Raw genomic sequence first — 24,187 nt, forward strand, 5'->3', positions numbered from 1 at the left:
CTGCAGATATAAAAATGAGATTCATGCGTGTCTGATGTTGGGTGACAAGTAACTGATGAGTGTGACGCTGAGGAGTGTGACAGAAACCTGCTTTAATCAGTTTCTCACTCCCAACTCTTCAGCTTAAGTAACACAAACCTGGACTCAAGAAAGGGATCTATCTATAACCTTTAAATGTCTTCAAGCTTTGATCATGGAAGAAAAGTAGAGTGCAACAGGGGCAGTTTCTCCTGGAATGGATGCAGTGGCTGGAAGGATGCAGCCACCACGTTCCAGTTTGCCAAGTTTCTGCTTCAAAATGCAACCTTAGACATAATCTGGGCGCATCAAATATTACTCACATTTTCCTGACATTCCTTACAGACAAAAAAAATTCGTGAAAAATCGCCCCAGTGAAAATCAAAGCAGGATTTGTGTCATATTGGCAGCAATGTCACAGCAAGTGAGAGTTGTGCCTTTTCAGCTCCATGGACAAAAGCCAGAGATCTGCCAAATTTTCTAGTCTCACTTTAACTGTGAGAAAGGAGTTGCAGAAGAGAGCCCAAGCTAGATCTACATACAAAACATGCGTTGGGCAGACTTGCAGTTGTTCGGCACATGCTCTGCGCTGGCAAGGAGGGACATCATCCTTCTAGCACAGCACCAGGCTCCAGCTGCTCCACTGCCATCCCCAGGGGCAGCTGCCTCAGGCCCAGTGCCGCCTGTCAGGCTGGTGATGTGGCTGTGCTCTGGCAGGGGAGTAGCTGCAGACACAGGCTGTGCTTGCGTCATGCATTGCAAGAGTGGTTACCACAAGAGCTGCTGCCTTTTGACCCTCCCAGTGAATCTGTGCTGGCCAGGGCTACGTGGCACTAGGCTGGTAGGCAGCCCCTGCAAAATGATCTCTTGTTTGCCTGGGAATGCCATCCCCATTGATCACTTTCCAGCTGGCTTGTATTGATTTAGCTTAATTCAATGCAAGTGTTTTGCATGTAGAAAAGGCTCCGTCAATGTTCCCATGAGATCTAAATCAGTTCTGCTGTCTCTCTTGCTCTTTAAATCCTATTGTCACTCACGTGTAGCTTTCCTGCACTCAGTACATGCCTATTCCTGGGGGAAGCAATTGCCAGGGGCTTAACTTTAGAGAGGAATGCTCACCCTGCTGTCTGGGAATGAAGCCTGGTGTAGCCAGCTTCAAAGACTACATAGATTTGTTGCTGAGTTTGAAAGACATCTTTCCCTTGACTGGGATTTGCTGTTGTATCCCTTTCTGCTCTTATCTTCCCTTTCAGGATATGGGAGGGCACAGGTACTTTCCAGACTCTTTCCATCTTTGGACCCTTTCAAATTGCAAAGGTACTAGCAAATTCTCAGTTCTGACTCTTGCCCTCTTCAGATTGCTGAGATGACTGAGGATGTGGTGGATTTGATGGAATCTGTGCTTAAAGAATCCATCCTTTGACTCTCTGTTTACACAGAGCCCTGGCACTCAGCACAAACCTAAAACAAGGCTTATTTTTAATTCTAATGAACTAGCACAGAAGGAGAGAGTTCTTTGCTTTCTTCTTTCACATAACAATTTTAGTCCTAATGAAGGACTCCACACCAAAAATAATAGAAGGAAGAATTATTTTTCCTGTGTGCCTGTTGTTTTTCTAACAAACATATGTGTTTGTTTATTTTTAGATTATAAAATGCAATTATTGTGTTCTCTGAAGTACACAAGTAAAATTTAAAACACGTTGAGTCGACTTGCTGCTTATTTTATGTTAATTAAACTATTCAATGGGAAGGATGTTCCTAGTTAGGTTGCTTCAGTGGGATCTGGATTTTATTCTTGGCTCTGCCACAGATTGCCTGTTTGATTCATTAATCTCCCAGTGCTTCAGTTCTTCATTCCCCAATGAAGATAATTCTCCTTCATTGTCTCTGTTTTGACTATAAATGCTTGAATTGGGGTGTGTTTTGCACAGTATTCACCGTAATATACTCTAATTTATAAGCATATGTATTGACAATAGGTCATCTTGTCTCCAAGAAAAAATCCCTCTGCAAGTTCTTCCCAATGAATGGATTTGAAAATAACTATACTTTCCACCACACCCAGACAGGCAATGTCAGAGCTCTGTCAGACCATGCTCAAAACTGAGTTTTCATCAGTGTAAACATGCTGATCTCGGGTTTCCAAATCCTAGGCTTTTATTCTGGAAGTTAAGAACTCAACTTCAAGAAGAGCTTAGTTCTTTCATTTCATCCTTAGACTTCATCTAAGCTAAGGAGTGTATGAAGTCTCATCAGAAGTTACTACAGGTCAGGTCCAGGCCTGTGGGTTAGGTAACACAGAAACTCTGGCTTGAGCACACTTAGCCAGCACGCCTGGGAAAACTCCATGTCATGTGAATGGCTGAAGAACCTGCTTCACTCTGGTGCTTTCTCACATCTCCACCTGCCAAATAATCAGTCTCAGAATAGCTTACACTGGGAGGATCTACTCCTGGGCATCCCCAGGATTTACTTCTGACTAGCCAGGTAGGTGTTTAGGAGCAGTGACGATTTTCTGTCACAGCCCAGTGCATATTCATTTGTGCTGACCATCTTCCCACTACACCTGCACTCACCTGCTTTCCTGTTTATTCACCAGTTGTGTTTTGCCTGGACTGTTGCATTCTGGTTTTGTACAATGCCTAGTGCATTGAAGACCTGAGCCCTAAGCTGGCAGCACTGAAGCATCACTTACCAGAGGAGCTGCCCTCTGTTTGCAGTCAGTGCTGGCTTTAGCTGAATCATTTTCTCAAGCTGATCGAGTCCATTGAACCCTAGATCTAAGCCCTTATTTCTCCAGATCTGGGAACTTGAGCTATATTTGCAGTAAAGAAGGTGAGCAGGGGCTAATGCATGATGGGATTATGTTTTTCTTTTATCACCTGACAGCACTCTGTCAGACTGCATTTCACTGTCATCTGCAGTCACTACAGACCTTTGAAAAAGGCCATGGTATCTATGGGGCTTCCTCCCTTCTTGCTGCCTGTGTCTCCCTAAGCAGTGTAAAGGGTCAGCCCTATGATCTTTCCACCTGCAAAAAGTGCCAGTGCTGGCACACTTCTACAGACCGAAACTCCTTTCTTCATTTGACATATACAGTACCATGCTTTGCAAATGTGAGGTACATCTAACATGTGAGGTTCGCAATGTGAGTTCTGAGTGCCAGTGCTTTGACTGCCTGGCGAGCTGGGCTTGGGCTGCTATCTCACAGAAAAAAGGGTTCCAGCCCTCTACTACTGCCAGAACACTTGCTGGCTTTTGGCCTCACACCCCAAATGGATTTCCACTAAATGACACACTTCCCATAGCCAACTTGGCAAGCAAAGCCCCTGTCCCAAGCATGACCCAAAGGGCCAAAGTATCCATTCTCTGCTGACTCTTGTGGTCATGTTCACAGAGAGGAACTGGTGAGGAATAGCAGTAGCACCTATCATTCTTAATGTCATCTCAAGTCACTATAAACCCCATCCCTTACAAAAATTTCCTGCACAGTTTAAATCTACCTTCCTAATTACTGTATATATTTGCCCAACTGCATTTTAAGCTGCATGATGCAACTCACCATGCTCACGAACAACACAGACTTCTCTTGCTTGGGAGAAAAGTTCTGGCCACCAGCTGGCACTCCCAAGACAGACCAAACTAAGGAGGCTGAATTAGAGGTCACTGAGGTTCAGAGTTGGTTCAGTTTGCACCTGGGTATTTAATTCTTCATGTCACTGGTTCCCATCAATGAGCTGCAAGCAAAGGAGAGTAGTAGGAACCAAGGATCAGGGCATCCATGGGCATCTGCCTCCTGCAACACTCACACTGAATTAAAGCAAATAGCCTCTGCTTCATCCCATTTAGGCAGCTCCCTAACAATTCACACCTATTCCATACAGCCATTTCTGTCTTCCTACTGATTCACTGAAGAGTTCCCGCTCACTCTTTCCATAAACTCAGCATCCTGTCTTCTGCTGAAGTTACAAGCCAGATGTTAGCTTAGCCAGTGATTAATACTTTGAAAAGGTCAGCTTTGAATTTCGCTGCCAAGTTCACCCACCTCTCTGGGCAACTCCTTATACATCTTCTCTCCCCTTCATAACATATTTGCAGTTGAAAAATATTAGAACTGATATACTACTTTATATCTTGAAAGCACATTAAAAATAATCTTGGGTGTTGGGAAATATTTTAAGGCTGTACTTGGAGAAGAAGAACCTGTTTAATGCATTTCTCACATGGACTGCTTGTAGCTCTGAAAATCTGATCTCTGGGTCTCTATGCAGTACTGAGTACCACCTAATCACATCTCAACCAACCCATTGGATCGAAAGATGTGAATTCAATATAATTAATGTCATCTTTTGGTGGGGACACAGAAGGTTTACGGGAAATTTTACAAATGAAGGGTCCTTATTCTCCCTCCCAAGTCAGACTTTGTAACCTTGCACAAGTAGTGTCACTGTGTTAAACATTAACACTGTCTTTGTCATATACTGCACAGTTTGTCCCAGTCCTGTCTGGACTTCTATGTGTGCAGCATCACCAAAGTAGCTCTGCTCTTCATCAACAGAGTAACCCTTTTGATAGGTAATATTTTAGAAAATCTGATCTTGGATCCTCTCACATAGAGAAGTACATTTAGGAGTGGGCAGATTTTGCCTGTTTTGTTTTCCTGTTTCTTTTGAAGTAAAAGAGGAAATGTGGGAACCATTTCTAAATTGCCCATGCTCCAAAGTGACAGAAGAAACCCAGAAACAGATAAAGACCGACAGCTGGAACATATTGTGGTACAAGGAAGAAATTAGCTTATGGCATAAAAGAATGAAATCACATATAGAAGTAATTTGTGTCTCCTGGCATTACTTGGCAGCCTGGAAACTTTGGGGCAAATGAGGTCCGTGATCCTAGGCCAGTGCTGGTGTGGTGTGGAGATGTGCCACCCTAGAAGGAAGAGTCCCAGCCTGTCCTTAACCACCTCATTTGAGACCTCACAGATGTGTGGGAAGAGACGACAGAGAGAGGAAGGGGTCAGCAGCTTCCCCCTCTCTCTGAGCTTTCCCAGCACTGCTCCAAATTCCTGAAAAAGCTTGCTTCTCCCTGCTGTGGGGACATTTCAAGGCAGCTTTGGTCCATGTTCCCCAGGGACCTTGCACCATAAGCTGCGTGAATGGCCACAGCCTCTCAGCTGTCCCTCTACTCTCAGTCAGCCTCAGCTTTGGGCATGAAAGACCATCTTCATATGGATTGCTTAAAAGTTACATCATTGAGCAATAAAACAGTGAAAATACTTCAGGGTAGGAGAAGAATTTGAGATAAACATTCTTTACCAGATATTGCAAAAGAAAGTATGGCCTCATCAAAATGAATGAGCTGACTCCCATTGCCCTCGGTGTGGCCAGAGCTCCAAGCCTTACATGTGCGATGGCGTGCTGCCGCAGTGATGAGCTCAGGACAGCATCAGCCACATGAAGTCAGACAGCTGGATTGATGAATGCAATCAAATTTCCTGCCCCAGTTACAGTTTTACCATCCAAAGCCCCAGTTTAATCAGTGGTTTTACTCACAGTGGGATTTGTACAGAGATAGTCAACCAGATGGCTTCACTCCATTAACTTCTCACAGGTGGAGACCAAGGTCCAAAAATACACAGCAGCAGCCAGATCCATGTAGGATCACTGTGCTCACTCCCAAGAAAGCTCTGGGAACAGAAACGCCCAAACTGTCCCTGCAAAGGCCATCTACATGTGGGTTTTTTGCCACATCCATCCAGCCCTGCATTTTCCTGCTCCAAACTGGTGGGCCTGCTTTGTGATGTGCTTCATGAGCCTATCAGCCCAGAGAATCTCCACGCAGTGTACCACTGTGTGTCCATGGAAAAATTTGCTCTGTACAAAAAAAGGATCAGAGCAGCATTTGTGCTTTTGGGAACCCCTTCCACCAAGGACTATTATTATCCCTGTGTGGTGCAGGATCAGTTTAAAATAATTTCACTTAGAGTGCTCCATGGAAATCCCCTGCCAGTCAATCTCCTCACGTGATTTTTGTTCTGAGAATCAACAGGCCTCAAAGGGCAGTCTCAGAAGAGGCCACATCTGTACAGAGTTTGCTTTCATCCCCACAAGGGTTCCCAAACAATGCCAGTGCCAGCCGGAGGTTTGCTGAATGGTATGAGAACCAGAGGCTTTCTTTGCCTTCTGTTCATCCATTAAAACCTTGTGAGTAAAAATTAAGAGGACAGGAGTGGGAGCTTTAGAAGGCTGTGGTTTCTCACAAATGCTTAAAGCTAAGCACTAATGAGAAAGTTAAGAAAAAGAAGTCTGCAACCCATCACCAGAGCAATGCCACAATTAGAGACAAATCCAATGTGCGTTGCTTTACATTTATGATGCAGACAAAGTAATTTAACTAATTAGGGCTGTCTACAAAATGCATATGAAATAGCTCTCTGTCCTCAAGGTCCAGTATCAGAGGTTCTTGCTACTGAAGTCCAAAAGTGCACAGATACATAGCATGGACACTGCTACTCTCTGATGATGGAATTAGCCAAGCCACTTCTGTATGGGAAGTTTTGAATATTTTCTTTATTGTCCCACCCACAACTGATGGATGAAAACCAATCAATTGAGAAGTCTGCAAGGATACAAAACACTCTTTATTTACAAAACTGTCTTTGATTTCACAGTTTAAGAAATGAAACCAAGAAAAAATGAAAAGTCCATTTGGCTTCTCTCATTTGAACCTAATTTTTTGCACATTAACTTTACTTTACAGTCTTTATGTAAGTCTAAACAGTTAAGGTATGATTTATCTTCTTTGCGAAAGTGAACGATTTTCTTTGTCTATGCAAAGATTTGTTGTTTAAAAGGTACTCCTGCTCTCCTGAAATTTGATCTGTGTATTTTGATAGCAACAGTTTGTGCAGCACAGAAACTCTGCAGGGAAGTTCAGCTGCTGCATTACTGAGGTGCTGACACTACAGTCTTCATGAGAATAAAAGCCATGACCTCAATAGAAGATTTCAGCAACTATTTTTGAAAAATAATTTAATGGCACAAAGTTTGATGGGAAGAAAAGAGGTAGAATTGTATTAAAGAAACACATTTTTGAGAAACCCATCTTTCCAGACTAGTTTCAGACTTTGACTGTGCCTGGTTCTACCTCCAACCAGAGTGCCTGGCATGAGCTCCTCTGCTGAACCCAATGCCCTTTTGGGCACATACCCAGTTACCTCCATGTGGGTTTCTGCTCACATTCCAAAATCCTACCTGGATCCCACAACAGCCTCAATACTGTGCCTGGGAAGAAAACAAATGTCTTCCTGTACTGGGCGTAGACCAACTCACTCACATTTGTCTCATTTATCCCTGAGAAGTGGAGATATTGCCTCAGAGATGAAATCAGCTCAGGTCTCCACCTCTTTTTCCAGTAAAGGGTGAACCTTTCTCTCTAGACAAACAGAAGGAGTGGGCTCACAGAGACCACAGCATCCTTTGCTACTCCAGGCTTGCCCAAGGTAAAGAAGAGGGTCTATGTGTAACTCCAAAAGGAATTTCTCTGCTTCCTGCTTCTCACCATTCCTGGCTGTTGCAGCCTGTGGTACATCAATGTGTGCTCAGCGGGGGAAAAATGCCGCTGGCTGAGGTGGTGGTTGAGAGATGAAAAAGGCTGATCCACACAGTGGTTTCTTCTGTCTTCAGCTGAATGCTTTCACTTCAGGAACCCCTTCCTTGTTACAGCTGGGAAAGATGTAAACAGAAGCCAGTCCCAGCTGAAAATAACTCTGCCTGTGTCCTGTGTGGAGCCTGCTTGATCTCCCTTCTGCTTTTTATTGCTAATGTCAAACCAGGTTGTCTCTCAGCACTGAGTTCGCAGACAATTAGGAGCACAGGTCACCCACAGTTTCTTCCACTTCATTGGGAGCTCTAGTGGCTTCATCAAACAGGTGGAGCAGGATTGTATCTTTTCTCATGGAAAGAAATGCAAGAGGGAGACAAATACCCAAGTGGTGCCAATGTGGACCCATTGAAACCTAGATAGGAAAATGTATTTCTCAGCTCTTGAGAGGTTTCAAGGTTTTGAATATCTTCAAAATCCTCAAGAATGAAATATAGAGAGATTAAATGCTTGTCAGAAAAACTTCCCTTTTGCAGTTTGAAAGCATTCCATGACCCATTTTGATTGGGGATGGGGGAAGAAGTTAACTAGTGCTCATTCACTGAATCATTGAAACATGACACTTCCACCTTTCAAAATATAAAATTTGCCCTCTGGGATCTCATTCTCTTTCCCAAGCAATTGCTGAATTTGGAGAGATTGTGAAATACAGCCCTTCCTACAGTTTTTGGCTCCTACTGAAAACATGTAATTTGAAAGTTCCCAAGAAATCTCGACAGACACAGAGCTAATTCAAACATAGGATACAATGCCTGCCTTTCATGTCCTCAATGTCTCCGACATGAGCCAAAAATTAGTCTGGATAAACACAGAAGATTTTTATCTGGAGAAAGAATCTTGAAACTGTGAAGCACAAGAATGAGGATGTAGGAAGAGCAGAGCTCATACCTGGCCCCCACCTGCTCTAGGTGCCTAAAAAAGACACCACAACAAATTCAGGTTAAGAAGAGTTGTTGCCAGTGTTTAATTCCATGTGCAGCCCAAGAAGGAGGTAAATCCATGGAACAGGACTTACTCCCCACATTTATGTCCCAGAGCACAAAAAGTGGGGGACGTGTATTTTAGTCCAGTCCACATTAGCAAAGTATTTGAATTTCTGCATGAGCCTAAGGGCTCAATAAGATGAAAATATGATCTAGCTATAAAACAGAACAAACTGAGCCCCTAGCTCAAACATTTCTCGTGTGAGGCAATACCTGACTTTCCAGGTCAGCGGACAAAAGAAATATGGTGTAAATATCTGTGGCTGTGAGCCAAAAAAGGACCCACTGTGAATTCAGCCTGAGAAAAGTAGTCAGTGGAAACTGTCATATGGGAATGGTATGACATCTGGGTGGACGAGATAGACCATTTCTGTGTACAACCAAAATGAAACACTAATGTGGGAGCAGACAAATATAATACATAATGCAAGAAAAGAACTACTCTCCTGCTCAATCCAGTGAAGCAGACAGAGGCTATATAAGCAGTAACAAACTAAACAGTGCCAGGCTCATTCTCCAGCAGCTCTGTCATGGCCCAGCCAGAGCTGTGTTATCAAGCTCTTCTAGCCTCCAGTATTCTGTGGGGCATGTCTGCAGACTTATGGTGGTTCCATGTTGTGCTTGGGAATTGCTTGGGAGAAGCTTATTCATCTTGAGACAGAATATGCCAGAGGTTGGTCTAACAATTTAACAGGCAAATCAGGGCCAGTGTCCTTGCTATGTCATTGTTCTATTTACTTGTATAGATGTGGGATGAGATGCCAGCTGCGGGTGATACTTCCCGTAATCCTCATTCTTCTTTATGTCCAAAGTCCCTCCTGAGGCATTAATCAAGATTATTAACTGTGCTTTTAAAAAAGTATAAAAAATTGGTATTTCAAAGAAGTGTGACTGTGCCTGGTCCTCTGTGCTGCTATTTCTATGGCTTTCAGTGCTGAAGAATGGCAAGAAGAAGGAGGTGGTGATTCATTGCACAAGAGCTTTCAGGAGCCCAGAGTGTATTTCAAATATTCCAGTATCCCATTGCCTGCACCAGGCAGCACCCATGGCTCATTGCTCATGCCAGCATCTGACATGGCAATGCTAGCCAAGTCTGCACGCGGTCATTGGCACTTACAAGGGCATGAGGCTTACAAGAAGACTTTGGAGCCATTTCTGTGGCAGGCAGATATTTCTCAATGAATGTACTAATAAGCCCAGGACCTGCTTCTCATTTTACACTGACATAACTGCATTGCTCTCAGATGTGCTACAGAAGGCTGTGGAATCGCAACTAAGCCCTTGGAGTCATGTGGGGGCCTCCCCGCTTTGCAGTCAGGACACACAGCTTCCCTGTGTGTAAAAGTCAGGGTGAGAACCATATGCACATTGTCCTTTGGTGACAGAAAAGTACCTGCAGGAGACTGTGTGGTAAGATTAGAGACCAGCAGTAACTGGGTCATGATTGGCTTCAGTAAGACTTGTTGCAAAAGGTTGTTTTCTTCTGTGAAGTTTAGGGAAGTTTGTTCTCTCCAAAGAAACCCCATGCTGCCCATTTTGAAATGAGTGAGAATTCAGAGTTTTCCCAAAAAAAAGAGATAGTCAAACCTGCCAGGTGAAGAGAGGTTTTTTGGCCAGTATCTTGTGAACCTCAAGGATTCTTAGAAAAGTGATGGCTTTGAAAACCCCAGCATAAATTCATAAAGCATTTTATTTCCCATCTGTCTCCTTCTTATACCTTTTACCATAGCTTAGATGCTACAGTTAACGACTGGTGTTCACAATCTCTTCCTTTGCAATGTCTTTACATGTGGGATGGAATTTTCTAATTAGAGAAAAATACAGCAAAAGGCACACAATTCAGGTCAGGGGGAAAAGGAAACTCAAGAGTTTCTTCTTCCCTTTCACTGCATCCCACAAAAAATATTTGGACAGTTTCTCTACATAAGGACTTGGGAGAATGTATTCACTCTCCTAGTAAAAACTGAAAGATAGGCTTCCTTAAAGGCACCACTGCGAAACAGCCAAGTGATCATGCATTGAGGAATTATAGAAATGTTCTATGTAGTCATGGAACCTTTTAAAAACCTGCTTGTGATTTGATATGTGGTAGTGGGGATTTGTCAACCAGGACTGCTAGATATGTGTGTGAATACAAGCACACACATACTGCATTTTGGGGGTTTTTGCTGAGCATCTGCTTGTCTGGATATGTTAACATAATTCTCACACTTGAAGCTCCAAAGGAAAAATAATATCAAATGTTCACACTCCTATTCTCCACTAGGGGAATCCAAATATGTTCTGTCTCAAATAAAGAAGTTATGTAACATTAGAGGTGGAATCAATGACAAAATGTTCCGGTTTGTGCTTACCCCTTTTTATTCACTTCCATGACCCATTCTAACCACAAAAAGTGTTAGGAGCCCTGAAATATTGGTTTGTGGTTTGTTTACCCAAGGATGTGGGGATTAAGTCATGCTGCTGTTGGGGTTTCTTTTTTTTTTTTTTCTCTTTTGTAGTACTTTTTTAAAATAATGGGAGAATTAAAGGATATTTTTTACCACCTTGCTGCCATCTCGTCCATCAAGTGCCTCACTGCTTCAGATCCCACCTGTATAATGCTGTCGTGATCCAGCTGTCATTGAAATCCTTCTGTCACAAGTATCTCAGTGCTCTTCTCATCATACCCCCTATCTCCTCCTTCCTCCTGAGACTTTTGCAGATACCTGCTCCTCCTCAGGATTTACTTCAACTGTCTTGAAAGCTGTCTTGAGGCCCTCTTTCCCCAGATAATGATTTTTTTTCTTCATTGTGCTCTAACTGCAATACAGTAATCAACACCCAGGCGTGTGTCTTACAGGAAACCATATCACAAGCAGCCCTGATCTTGCCAGTGCTGATCTTCAGCTCAAGTTTTTAGTAAGATAGTTCCATAAACACAATGACATCATGTCATGACATCATTATTTTCCTGTAGGTTTGAATTAGCTTGCTTGCTTTTACAAAATTATATGTTCACAGCTCCTTCATCTTAATTGACACCAGGGAAGTGCCACACACATTACTTCCAACATTTAGGTCTCAAGTGCGTGAACAACATTCCCATCATCCATTAAGTACCCACCCAAAACAGACTTTGTCATCATACAAGTGAAAGCAGCTAAGTAAACATAAAAATCAAGTTTAGAGTATAAAAGAAAAATTCAGAATATTACTTATGGGGGAAGGGTGAAGGCAAAATTACAATACCTTGTGCTATGGGGCCTTCTGACCTGGTTGAAAACACTGGATGCTACGGCAATACAATACCAATGCCAAGAGACCAAAGTTTTAATGTCTCCATCTCCAACCACCTCAAATTCCTCCTAATAGGGGGGAGTTTTCCTCCATGATGTAATTGCAGCCTCTACTATTCATTTTTGCATTGACTCGAAGGGTTTTGCAGCAGAAAGAATAGTTCTAGAAACTGAAAGTTCATTGTATAAAATGCACAAAACTATACATAGCGGAAGGAAATCAAAAGAGACATTCTACTTTGTTCATGGACTACAAGACACTACAAAAAATCACAAACTTAAAATCAACATCTCTCTTGAAAGTCTCACAGGTTTCATAGAATCATCAAATGTTAAGGGGTGGGAAGGGACCTCAAAGATCACCTGTCATCCCTGCTGCCATGTGCAGAGACATCTCCCACTAAACCAAGTTGCTCAAGGCCTTGTCCAACCTGGCTTTGAACACTGCCTGTCTAACATTCCTTCCTTCAGATCAGTTTATGAAGTATCATGTTTTCTGCCGGGCTGTTGGGGTCAACTCCGGATAGCTCTGGACACTTGCCCACACGATACTTTATAGACGTAGGTAAAAGATTGAGAAGCGCTCTTCTCCACATGGGAAACGTTGTCCTTTATTCCAAGACACACATCAGGTGGACAAACCCATGGGAGAAAAGAGGGTGTTTCCTGGCAGCAGGGAGCTTTTATACCCCGGGATGGGGACAGAGGCCAATGGGATAATCCCACAGCCAATGGGATACCAGTGAGGAGTGTCGAGGGGAGGGGTAACCCAGGGGAGAGACCACCAGGTGGTACCGGGATAGGTGAGGGAAAGACCATGTGGTGGGGGAAAAGGGGTAACAAACCACATAATGTAACATAAGCTATACAGTGCAATATAAAACTATTCTGTGCAAATTCCCAATCACCCAATGCAAGAGAACATCTAAAACTAGTGCACCACAACAAGTTTAGATCCAACTCTTTTCTACTGCTCCACCAGAAAAGAATAAACATTCATAAATTTACAAGAAGTACTGAAGATCTCATTATTTGTTGGAAAGGAGGGGCAGAAGGTAAAGGGGAAAGTGTCACAGTTGACAGCCATGATGTCTTCAAGTAAAGGCTAATGTGTGTATAACAGCAACATTTTACACACCACTGCCAAAACTGATAAAGTGCAAAGTCGTCTTTGCAGTGACACTACACACAGAGCAGAGCCCTCAAAATCAGGGGTTGAAATGGTACACTTTGGGCCATCGGTGTTCTAAGTTAGAAATAACCTTTTCATTACTCTCTTCACTACTACCAAAGACATGGAAGAGTTGCTAGTTCAGGATTCAAATTGCTGTTTGACTCTTAACAGGCCTCCACATACAACAAGCTGTAGACATTTATGTAATCCTTGGCACCTCAAGGCTTTGCCACAACCTCTGGGAATACATTTGTAAGATTTTAATTCAAAGGGCTGAGTTATGCATATGAACTAACACCCTGCATATGATCACTGAGCTAGCTGCAGCACCACAGTCCCATCCTAAAACCTGCCAACTTCATCTATAACAGTCCTGTCAACAGTTCATGCATATTTTAAAATTATCAGTGCTTTTCACTATTTTTTTGAGAAAAGAGGAGCCCTTGCAACACATAGAAAGACACAGATATACGTCTTTGCATGATTTCAGTAAAAACATGCTTTTCTTATTAAAATATGATGCTATTCTGTGATTATAATAATCTTTTTTCCCAGGAAATTTATGACTCAGTATGTGTAAATACTAGTCTTAGGGGTCTGCCCTTGTGGTGGCCACCTGCAGATCTTCTCCCTGTGTTTGTGTGTGAATTGCATCAGAGTTGTGTGTATAATAGATTCTCCCTTCTTTTGGCTTCCCTGTCCATCTGGGAGCTTGCCAAGTATGCTGGCTGGCTACCTCATTAGCAGCAAAAATGGGACTTGAGTCCCAGCAAGACTCTGGTGGAAGCTGAAGGTCTCCCTGTTGACTGCAGTGGTGTTCAACCACTTCCACCACTTCAGCAAGGGCTTTCCAGTGGGTGGTTGTGGACTCTGGTTGCTTTAGTCCTGAGGACTGTGAAGAACTTTTGATTACACTTAACTTCAGCACAGGCTAAGGGCACTTCACTGTCACTAGATAAACTCATTATATAATGCAGCTCTGTGCATGTGCCATGCTCTCTTGTTTCCCCCATAAGGCAGGTTCATGTACGTGGAAATCTGATTGGTTTCCTGCAGCAGAGGCAGATTCCTGGCTAGCCATGCACCAGCATTTCTCTGGAGCCACAGCTTTCCCAGCGAGGCTACCACATGTTCAGAGTCTGGATCTGTCTCACCTCAAGCCCCAAGTGCAATGCCTAGGCCAAGCCACATGTGACCCCAACATGCTGGTCTCCCCCAGGTGGGATGAGATCAAGCCTTAGTAAGAAAGCCGAGCTCATGTTTCCAAGAAGCAAAGAGAAAGGGAGAAGTTTGCGCAGCATGTTGTCATTGCCGGTGGTGTTTTCCACACTAACAGTAAACTTGGGTTGTTTACTGGATCCCAAACTTTCTTTGCATGTATACAGGAAAACAGATGCTTCCCACTCCCGGGCCCCATGCCCGAGCAGGCTCCCTCAGCAACATCAGAGGCAGGGGACAAAAAGCAAGGCAGCAGAGACATTGCTTCCTGCCTCTGTCTGCTTTGAGCTGGTGATAGAGCATTATCTATCTCACACACTTCTCTGGCCTCCTTGCCAGGCTATCAGGCGGGCTCACAGCGTGCAGTTTGCTTTTCCTGCTCAGTAGGAACAGCTGCTGCCTCCGCTTCCAAACAGGGAACAGAGACCAGGGCTTGCAAGCACTTTGGCTCAAACAGGACACATGGGGCAGGGATGAGAGAACTGGGAAGCAAGCCACATCTCCCAGAGCCTGAGCAGGTGGGTGCCCCAACTACTAGGTTGCCTTTCATCTTCCAGCATTAAAGGCCTGGCATGGTACATCCAGAGCCCGATCTTCAGTAAGCCTCAGGTGCAGTCCTCCAATTGATGCACTTGTGCCAGCATAAATTAAATTTCAGGCTCTTACAATGAATTAAAGAGGCAAAGGTAAAATAGAGGACAAAAGCATGTGCCTGGACATATAAGTAACTATTTGACTTCAGGATGGCCACTTGTCAGTCTTTTGCCTCTTCTTCTGAAGCAGTGGTGCTGGTCCCTGCCTGTGCCAGGACTGGATTTATCATGCCCTTCTGTGGTCCGAAGATCTTTCTTCAGCTTTCTGCCTGAAGAAAGGGACACAGGCTGCTTGAGGACATACTGCACTCACTGTTCCCCTCTCCTGTGACATTTCTTTATACAAGCAGCTGAATAGCAAAACATATCAGTGTTCATTACTAATTTTGTTATTTATAGTGAGCTGCCACAGATGCAGACTGCACCATTCTATCTTTAGGGCGTAGTGCCTGTCTGTTCCTACAGACAATTGGTAATTAGCACAAGAACAAGTTGTTTATCTATTCTCAAACATAAATAAATAGGAGACCCATTTATCCATCAAAATTCAGCTGCCTCCCTTTGCCAGATCTCCAGGTTAACTGCTTAATGAATAGAGCTCATCGCTTCAGGCACTTAAGCAAAGATAAAAGTGTCTTTAAAGGAAATTAAATATGCAATAAAAAAATAACCAGCTATATACTGAACAAATAGCATTTAGATCACAAGAATCATGAGCACAAGACAAGATGAAGGGAACAGGGATGCCAAGCAGAAGTGTAGAATTGGACCAATCAGCACATAGGGGAAATGTGGTGCATATATCCTACTTACTCCTGCCATGTGCACTTCCTACAGCCGCACAGCTCTGAGCCGACCACTCCAAGTGAATCCTTGCATGAGCATGAAACTGGAGAAGAAGAGGCAGAGAGGGTACTTGCAATTCTTCAAGTAAAATCAATCCCACATGTGCTCTAAGATGATCTTGTATGCCTTGGGTGGCAGGACCCTTCCCAATGGAAACACCACACAAGCCAGGGAGAACATATGACTTTTTGTATTTTTGTTGCTGATCCCAATCCTTCTTTGTTTTCTTTTATTCACTATACCCAGCCCTGAAAATAGAGAAGAACAGACTTTATGAATAGATGGACTCTTTGAGTTGCACCTAAGTGTTAGCCCCACTTCCTTCTCTCCTTTTCCCCCCACCCTCCCTGTGGATCGGAGAAGTGCACTCCCTATTAAGGCCAAAGCAGTCCATGTGGAGAAGAACAAAACAACCCTTGTCTTTCTCACCATTCAGGTGTTTTCAGCATCTGAAGGCATTCACTTAAGCTTGCAAGTGCAACATTGTTTTACATGCATATGGGTGTACACAAATCCTTATGTACAGAGTGGGAAAACTGCTATCACACAGCAGAAGTGGGTCAGATCTGAGGAATTCTGCCAGGCCTCCATTTTCAATCATATGGGATCCAGTAAAGCGCTATTTTCTCACTGCCCTACCATCCAGGCAAACTTTATTTGCCCTCCTTCTTATCCAGTTTACAGCATCCAGGAAGGGGGTAAAAAGGGGTAAAAGCTACTAAATAAAAGAAAATTGCTCCAAATACAGTGGCTGGGGAAAAAAAAAAAAAAAAAAAAAAAAAAAAAAAAAAAAAAATAAAAAAAATTAATGAAAGGGTCCTTTTGTCTTTCAGCTCACAACTCCAAATTTTCCTGTAGTGGTCAAGCTGGGACATGCTCATGCTGGAATGGGGAAGGTAAGTAAAAGAAAAATATGTATATATATATATATATCTGGAAACAGATACATGTGTGGCTCAGCATTCCTGTGATTACACATGGCATGTGACCAGCCAGCCAAGGGGTTAAACCTCCCCACAACCTATCTGGGTTGCACTGGCTGTTCCTGTGGGAGAAAAGGCCTTTTTCCGCTGTCACGCACTTGGAGACAGGCAGTGGGATTGGGTTGGAGGCTGTCTGGGATGTGGGAGGGGGGTTGGTGAAGTGCGGGGGAAAAGCTGGCTGGGCTGAAGTCATTAGGGTTGTCTTTTATACATTTTCTCTTCTCCTAAAAGTGGTAGTGTTATTTATTCAAGCACCTGTAAAGTGCAGCTACACCCCATAGCACTCACAATGAGGAGCTGTGGCGCTGGGCTTCTTGAGTGCATTATGATGACCTTATTCAAAAAATGGGAGCCCTTCAGTTATTTTTTTCCTCCTTGCAAGGAAGAACAAGACCTTACAAAGCAGAGTGGCTGGTTGCCTGCCAAGGAATCCTGAAAAACAGTTCACTACCCAGAAGGACCTGTTTGTTTTTCCCAGGCTCTCTGGGATCTTTATTCCCCCAGTGAATTAGCAGCCCCTGTTTCTTGGGGTGATTGGGCTCCCCTTTCAGTGAGGCATCACCAGCACATTCCTGCTGCACTTGAGTCTCCTCTTTCTTGCATATATCTTTTCAAAAGGCATCCCCTATCTGTCTAAAACTTGGTTTGTTCAGAAGTACAAAATGGATGTATCATCTCTGAATCCAAATGAGTGGTACATGAACTTCGTAACTGATACGCCCGTCACAGTGCCTCCCTAGAGCAGACAGACCTTCTCCTGGCCTCACACTTTGCCTGAAAAATATATATAGTTACACCAAATTTAAACTTGGTACAGTTTGTTTGCTTGTGCTCTGGAAACAGAAGCCCTTTCTGGCTTGCTGGATTGCACATGGAGGATCTAATAACTTTTCTTGCTCTGGTTGCAATGTCCCCCTGTCTGGATGGTAGCTGCTGGGGAGGAAGTGGGCACAGATCCCTGTGCCAGTGGTGGAGCTGGCTTTCAGCATCAAGGAACAAACATGTAAATAAGCAGGAAATGTTGGTTAATATATTGGTGCTGTCTGTGTTAAGGAGGCAGAGGTGTCATTGAATTAGAGTGTGTGCAGACAGCCTAGAGGTGCTTGTTGGGAGCCACTAACTTGTTCCTAAGAAGGGTTTAATTAGCAAAAACCAACAAGGACAAACCAGGAGGAAAACCTCTCCCCTGAGACCCTGCAAGCCTGCATGTCTCTGACTGCTCTGCCATTTCACCTGTAATGCAGGGCTTCGTGTGTCTCATGCACCAAGGATCCTTAGTGGCTACAGAGATGAGGGCAGAATCAGAGAGAATCAGAGTCCAATCTTAATAGCATTTCCAGACAAAACCCTCAGCAGAACATTTAGCTATTGTCTTCTGCACCATACACCAGATCTTCTTCCACCTCATACTTTCCCTCCCTTTTTATTCTTTAATTATGTTGATTTTTGCTGTCACAAGTTAAGGAGGAAGAGAGTTTCTATTCAGACTCCTGGCACAATTGTACTCAGAGGTACAAGGAGGGCATGTAGGAAGTCATTCCAGATAAAGATAGGCTAATAGCCAGCATCTTAGAAGAAAGAATTGGTCTGAAGCCAAGTTTACTTTAGTCCATTATGAAATTAGTGACCACTAGCAAAGTCTGGATGTGCATTTGGGCACAGAGTTTCGACACTGCTCTGTTCAGTAGATGGGGAAGGTACAGGAAGAAAGGGTTGTTGACCTTATGATTTCAGTTTGGGCCCTTCTCCCACCACAAGCAGCCTGAAGGAAAAGTTGAGACTGATTAAATTTTCTCTCTTTAGTCTCACTGCATTTCATTGCACAGAGCAAAAAAAGAGAGAAAGATAAAATAAAATAAAGAATAAATCAGTTGGTTTAAAACACAAGTAACAAGAATTTGTTTCATTATGTTTTTGAAACAGTAAGGTTTAAGCCCAAGCAGGACTGACAAAAGAAACCACAGAAAATATCAGGAGAAATACAGAGAAGTGCAATTATGGGTATACTAGAAAAGTAACACCTACAGATTTAAAAAATCAAACCTACAATAAAGTCATGCAGAAGAGGGAAGTTTCCAGGAGACATTGTGGTGTTGTTAACCATCATAATGTAAAAGCAATAACCAGTGAGATTAGAGAGAGCTAAATTATTTCCTTGCACTGTTTTTCAGAAGTAGAGATGATAGCAGGAAATAGCAGGTCTTTAGCTATAAAATATACATAATATGAAAAGAGATAGGTTTGTTTTTGGTTTGATGTGTGCAAAAAAGTAAATGTTAATAAAGCACCTGCATCGGGTCATGTTTTATATTAAACCAGTGATTGGAGAAACAAAAGATAGAATAACCAATGTATTAGCCAAAGTACACATGTGAGTATTAAAATAGTACTTACTGCAATGATGCCAGGATAGCGAGCCATGTATTTGTACCTGTAGTTGGTGCTTCAAAGGACGTGAGCATTCAGGTTACAGTGTTATTACAACTGAAATTGTCAAGGAAGTATACTTATTATTTTTGTTATTAACGATAAAATCACGTGTAATGGGAGGCACCAACACATAGAAGAATGAGCAAAGATGGGAAGTCCAGGCACTATTATTCTTTATTTTTCTGAGGCAGTGGCCAGGAGCCAGAAGAATTCTGGCTGCAAAAAATGCCTCTTCCCCAAAGAGTTCCACCATCTGCTTTCAGGGAGATTTGTGTCATTTCACAGTTTTCTTCAGTTTATCTGTGTTACATACCAGAGAAATTATAATGTTTACCTGATACCTATTGCTAATTCATGTTCATAACATTCTTGGCAGTGTAAGTGCTGAATGTTTATTATTTTGCAACAGTTGCTAGAAGGAGCATAATTATAATAGACTTTCATTTTCACATATTGTTTGTTTTGACATAATTTTCATGAAATTCACTCACCACATTTTTTAATCAGAAGGCTGAACAAAGAATCCTCAAAGCTAAAATGAAAAATAACCACAGAAGATCTTGTACAAAATACGCCCTATTGACTGCCTTCCCATTAAGTGTGGGTAGCCACAACTGTCTTTAGCTGGGGAGAAGAGCAGCTATTATTCAGGATCAGAACCAAAAGGGGTGGCAGTATACCATTTGTGAAAGAAATGCTCTTGCCAAGTGATATGTGCGTGTGAGGTGCACATGGAGATGGAGAAAACAAATTTGCAGCAACAGGCATCTTTTGAAGTTTCCATTGAGAAATGCAGGAACAACAGCTTCTCTATTGACTTGAACAGAGACACCAGTAATAGCTTTCACCCAGGAACAGACAATCTTCTAATCTAAAAACAGAACACATGCCCCTCAGCCCCTCCCATGATCATCGTTATGCTCCTTCCAAAATTTGGAGTCAGTTCATATTTCTGTGGCACTGGAAGATCATAACAAGAGCTCTCTGTGCCGCTGGCCCTGTGCAGTATTGATACAAATAAAATATTTGTAGAAATACTGCTTAGACAACTGTTTACAATGGAATCAGCAGAGAAGGACCTTTCTCATGTTGTACTTAAGTTGTCCAGATTCCCAGGATCAAAAGTACTCAAGGAATCTTCCAGGGAAACTATGGATGGACACTGAGAGAAGATGTCTTCCCATGTGCAGAACACAACTGCTCATTACCCAGCAGCTCCTTAGAGGTCAAGGCATTTTTAAGCATTGTGCAGTTTGAGCCTACCTACCCCAGAAGTGATTGGGGGTCTCTGTTGAATAGGGACAGCACTGCAGTGAGAAAGGAATAACACTTCTTCCTGACTCCGGATCTCATTATGCCAGAGCCCGTGGAAAAGAATAAAGCTCTGAGTGTGTTAGTATTTGCCATTTGTGTGTTAACATGACCCTAAAGTGCCCTAGGAACAGAGCCCAGTACTGCAAATTCACTCAAAGAGCCTCTTCACCTCTTCCTGATCAGATCATGAGAAGGAAACAACTGCCAGATCTACACGGAGAGGAAAACCAGTATCTGTTCATGTGACTTTACATATATTTATATCAATTTTATATATATGTATATTTTGCTGCTCTTACTTTATTTTTAGACCTCTCTAATTAGGTCAGTTTAAGAGTCACTCCTGTCCCTTCCTGCCCCGTAATTATGAAAACACCTTCCCTGTACAAATCCTGGCTTGGATGAATTTATGACATCGCAGAAGAAAAACTTGTTGTTCATAATAATATGGTCAGAGTTATTTTCTCTCTTACTGGATGGGAAAGACTTCTCTGCTTCTTTTTTTTCCCTGGTATAAATATAGCACAAACTAAACAGAGCCACTCTGTAATGTAAAAATACTGCAAGGTTTTTATCAGGAAGGACAGCTCGTCACCTTGTCTCTCTCGGGACTGGAAATAGAATGTTCCAAAAGTGAGAGCTTTGAAAATCCAGTGTGCTAAAGGAGAAAGGAAGGGAAAGGGCTGCCTCAGTTTGTCAAGGAACAAATATTTTCTTTTAGAGAAGACAAATAATGACTAGACATGTAACATTCATTCACAACAGAGCAGCCCAATCACTGTGTTCCCACTGACTCATGAGTGAGGATGTTCCAAATATCTTGAAAATAGCAAAAACATCCCCATTTCTTGCACATCAGTCTGAAAGCTTTTGCTGACACAGGAAACAGTGACTGACCCAAGGCACCAAGGACCACAACAGCCAAGACCTGAGCTCTGTATTAGGAAGGTTCAAAGCATTAAAGGCAGCAGATGGGGAATTTCAGTGTGAGGATAATAAGGAAATGCAGACAGCACTGTGACTTCTCTATTTTGGGGTGGGTCAAAGTTAGGCCTAAACCGATTGTGTGTCAGTTGGATTGGGTATTTTCTGAGAAGAAGAGCATAATTTGGGGCAGAGGAAAGGAGAGATTCAGGAAACCATCTGCACAGAAATGTTCCTGAAGACCCACTATCCAAAGATGGTAGGGTCCCCTACAGAAAGGCTGAGAGCAGGTTGAGATGGATGAAAAATCACAAGCTTTGTGTGGCTGCACCAGTTCCTCTGGAAGAAAACACTCAGACCATGAATTTTCACAAGCCTACCAAGACTCAGTTAAGCACCACATTGCCAAGTCCAGCCCTGGCTCAGACTTGGACACTCACCTTCCAGCTGAACCTGGCTCTAACCTCATTTTGGATACAGAAAGTGCTTCTGCAAGTTATCTCCAAAGTGATGTGTGTTTAGCCTGTAGGGCAGAGTTAACCTCAAAAGCAGAGTTCACACTGGATGATGCTCAAGAAAGGCAAGGCTAGGGCAGTCCTAGCAGACTAAGATAATTATGGCACTTTGGCTAACCAATTATTTTTTCATGTGGCCACATAATGAAAGCAAAAGGGGACTGGAAAGCAAGATCTTGCAGTGCTTAGACTAAGGATGAGGGAGGACAGCTGTAGCCCTGGGACCCTGGTGTCTAGGAACATCTGGGATGTAGAAGAAGCAGCAGATTAGGGAACTGTGAGACCGAGGAAGCAGAAGTTTCTACCCAGACAGATCCTTCACTAAAGGAACCAGTGCTCACACAGATCTGAGGTATTGCTCAGACTGCCCAGCAAATTGCTACAGTGGGGTTTTAATGCTGCCAGAAACAATCCAAAATCCTGCCTTGCAAGAAAGGTCTCAAAACAAGGTCTGCAACAGGGATAGAGCAGAATGTTTCTTCATGACCTGCCCCTTGGACTGCTCTCCAGCCAAAGGCAGAAAGACCAGTGCTTCTTGAGCAGGCTGAGGATGCCAACAGGTACCAGATGCAGGTCATGTGGGCACATCAGGCTCTGAGATGCCACCACAGGGCAAAGGGATATTCACATCTGTGTGAGCATGTCCCCAGCAAACCAGCCAGACACCCCTTTCCAACAGGGAGCATGCTAGGGCATCCCTGGTACCAGGGTTAGGGAAGAGAGCCAGGAGGGAAGGAGGAGCTTTCTTACTCAGAAAAGGCATTTGTCAACACACTGGCCCAAACCTTTCTTAACAGGTCACTAAAATGCTACAGCAAACAGTAACTTATGGCTTCAGAATGAGTCTATTGCTGCTCAAACAGCCAGCACAGCTAAGCAAACAGGCTGCCAGGGCAGGGGCTGTGTTTGTATTCACTGTTTGCACTCCCCTATGCAGTTAATGGGATATAGCATTTATCCTAAGAAGGTTGCAAAACAAAAGAGAGAGATGGAAAAAATGGCTTCCTGTTGGTTTCTTTTCAACTTCTTTTATCAGTTTCATGTATTGGCCAACCTGCCATTTTAGAAGACAGATTTGTCTCTTGTTAGGTAAATTGATAACTTTGCACTAGATTGATTTTTAATAGTACCTTCTTAAATAATGCCCTCTGGTGTCACACTGCAGCCACCCTGGCTTTGGTTATGTCTGGGATTTTTTCTTCTGTTAGGAAAATGGATATCTTATTGACATCTAAAAGGGTTACAAGGCAGGATGAAATGAATTATACAAAATTTAAACGTAGAAAGCTAATAAAATGGGGGACTCAATAGATAAGGCAGGAAAATAAATCTAATTTCACTGTAACTTGAGTGCTTCCTGTTTATGAAGTAATAACCGTACCCTGGGATAAACCAGCATTAACCCAGAATACGGCTGTTGTTTTGTCAAATTTGGCTGGCTCTAACAATTAACAAATGGTGGCTCAGATTTCAGCTGTGGTGTGGTGATTATTTTGATGCCTGGTGGGAAATAAGGCTGTGATCCCCTACAAGGGGACTTCTGTGAGTTGCTTTTTCTGAAAAGTCCATGGGAAGTACTCTGGCACAGGCCAGGGAAGATGCCGGAGCTGTTTCCTGAGGACTGTGCAGTGGTGTAGCACTGTGGGAGTCATCTTAATTTTTCATTTCTTACTTTGTGTCCTTGGTGAGTCCCCCCAGTCAAAAGTCCTCAGGCCCATTGGAGAGAACATTTTCAATTGCTTTCCTTCTCTCCCTCTAGGGAAGGGGTGGTGGAGGAGGAGGAAGAAATGGACCTTTCCAGACATGCTGTACTTTTTGAGCAAACATCACATTTAACAAGATGAGCTCCTTTCTAGCAATATAATATGGTCTAACTCCAGTCTGGAGGGGGGAGCTGCATCCTTTCCTCTGCTCTGGGTCAAGTGTTCCTGGGCTGAGAATGCAAACATTTCAGTTTGGGCCCAAAGACATCTGTTGCACAAGCACAGCACTTTGTTTCAAATCCCACAAACGTCCTTGTTCCAAGTAGGTCATTATATAATAGCTTTTGTATTTTCTCACTCCCAAAAGGGTCCAGGAGTACTGTAACACCGCTCAATGTCGCCTGCCCTTGCAGTCCCTCCTGTGATCATCTCATCTGGGTGGGACTCTCTTGCTTGATGTCATTCAGCCCAGGGCAGCTCTTATCACTGCAACAAAAATACCCAGCTCCAACACAGCCTGCATTGTTTTCTCTGGTATTTTGA

General features: G+C 43.1%; 1 protein-coding gene across 1 annotated transcript in view; it reads left to right on the forward strand.

Annotated features, from left to right (window-relative positions):
• SYN3 (synapsin III) overlaps positions 1-24,187 on the forward strand; it is a 189,981-nt gene that overhangs the window by 135,528 nt on the left and 30,266 nt on the right. The window contains exon 8 of the mRNA XM_041416911.1: positions 16,609-16,671. Coding sequence (XP_041272845.1) covers positions 16,609-16,671 — 63 coding nt within the window. The remainder of the gene's footprint in view (positions 1-16,608; positions 16,672-24,187) is intronic.

The sequence above is a fragment of the Onychostruthus taczanowskii genome, unplaced genomic scaffold (assembly GCF_017590055.1).
Source record: "Onychostruthus taczanowskii isolate IOZ18803 unplaced genomic scaffold, ASM1759005v1 scaffold53, whole genome shotgun sequence".
Lineage (NCBI taxonomy): Eukaryota > Metazoa > Chordata > Aves > Passeriformes > Passeridae > Onychostruthus > Onychostruthus taczanowskii.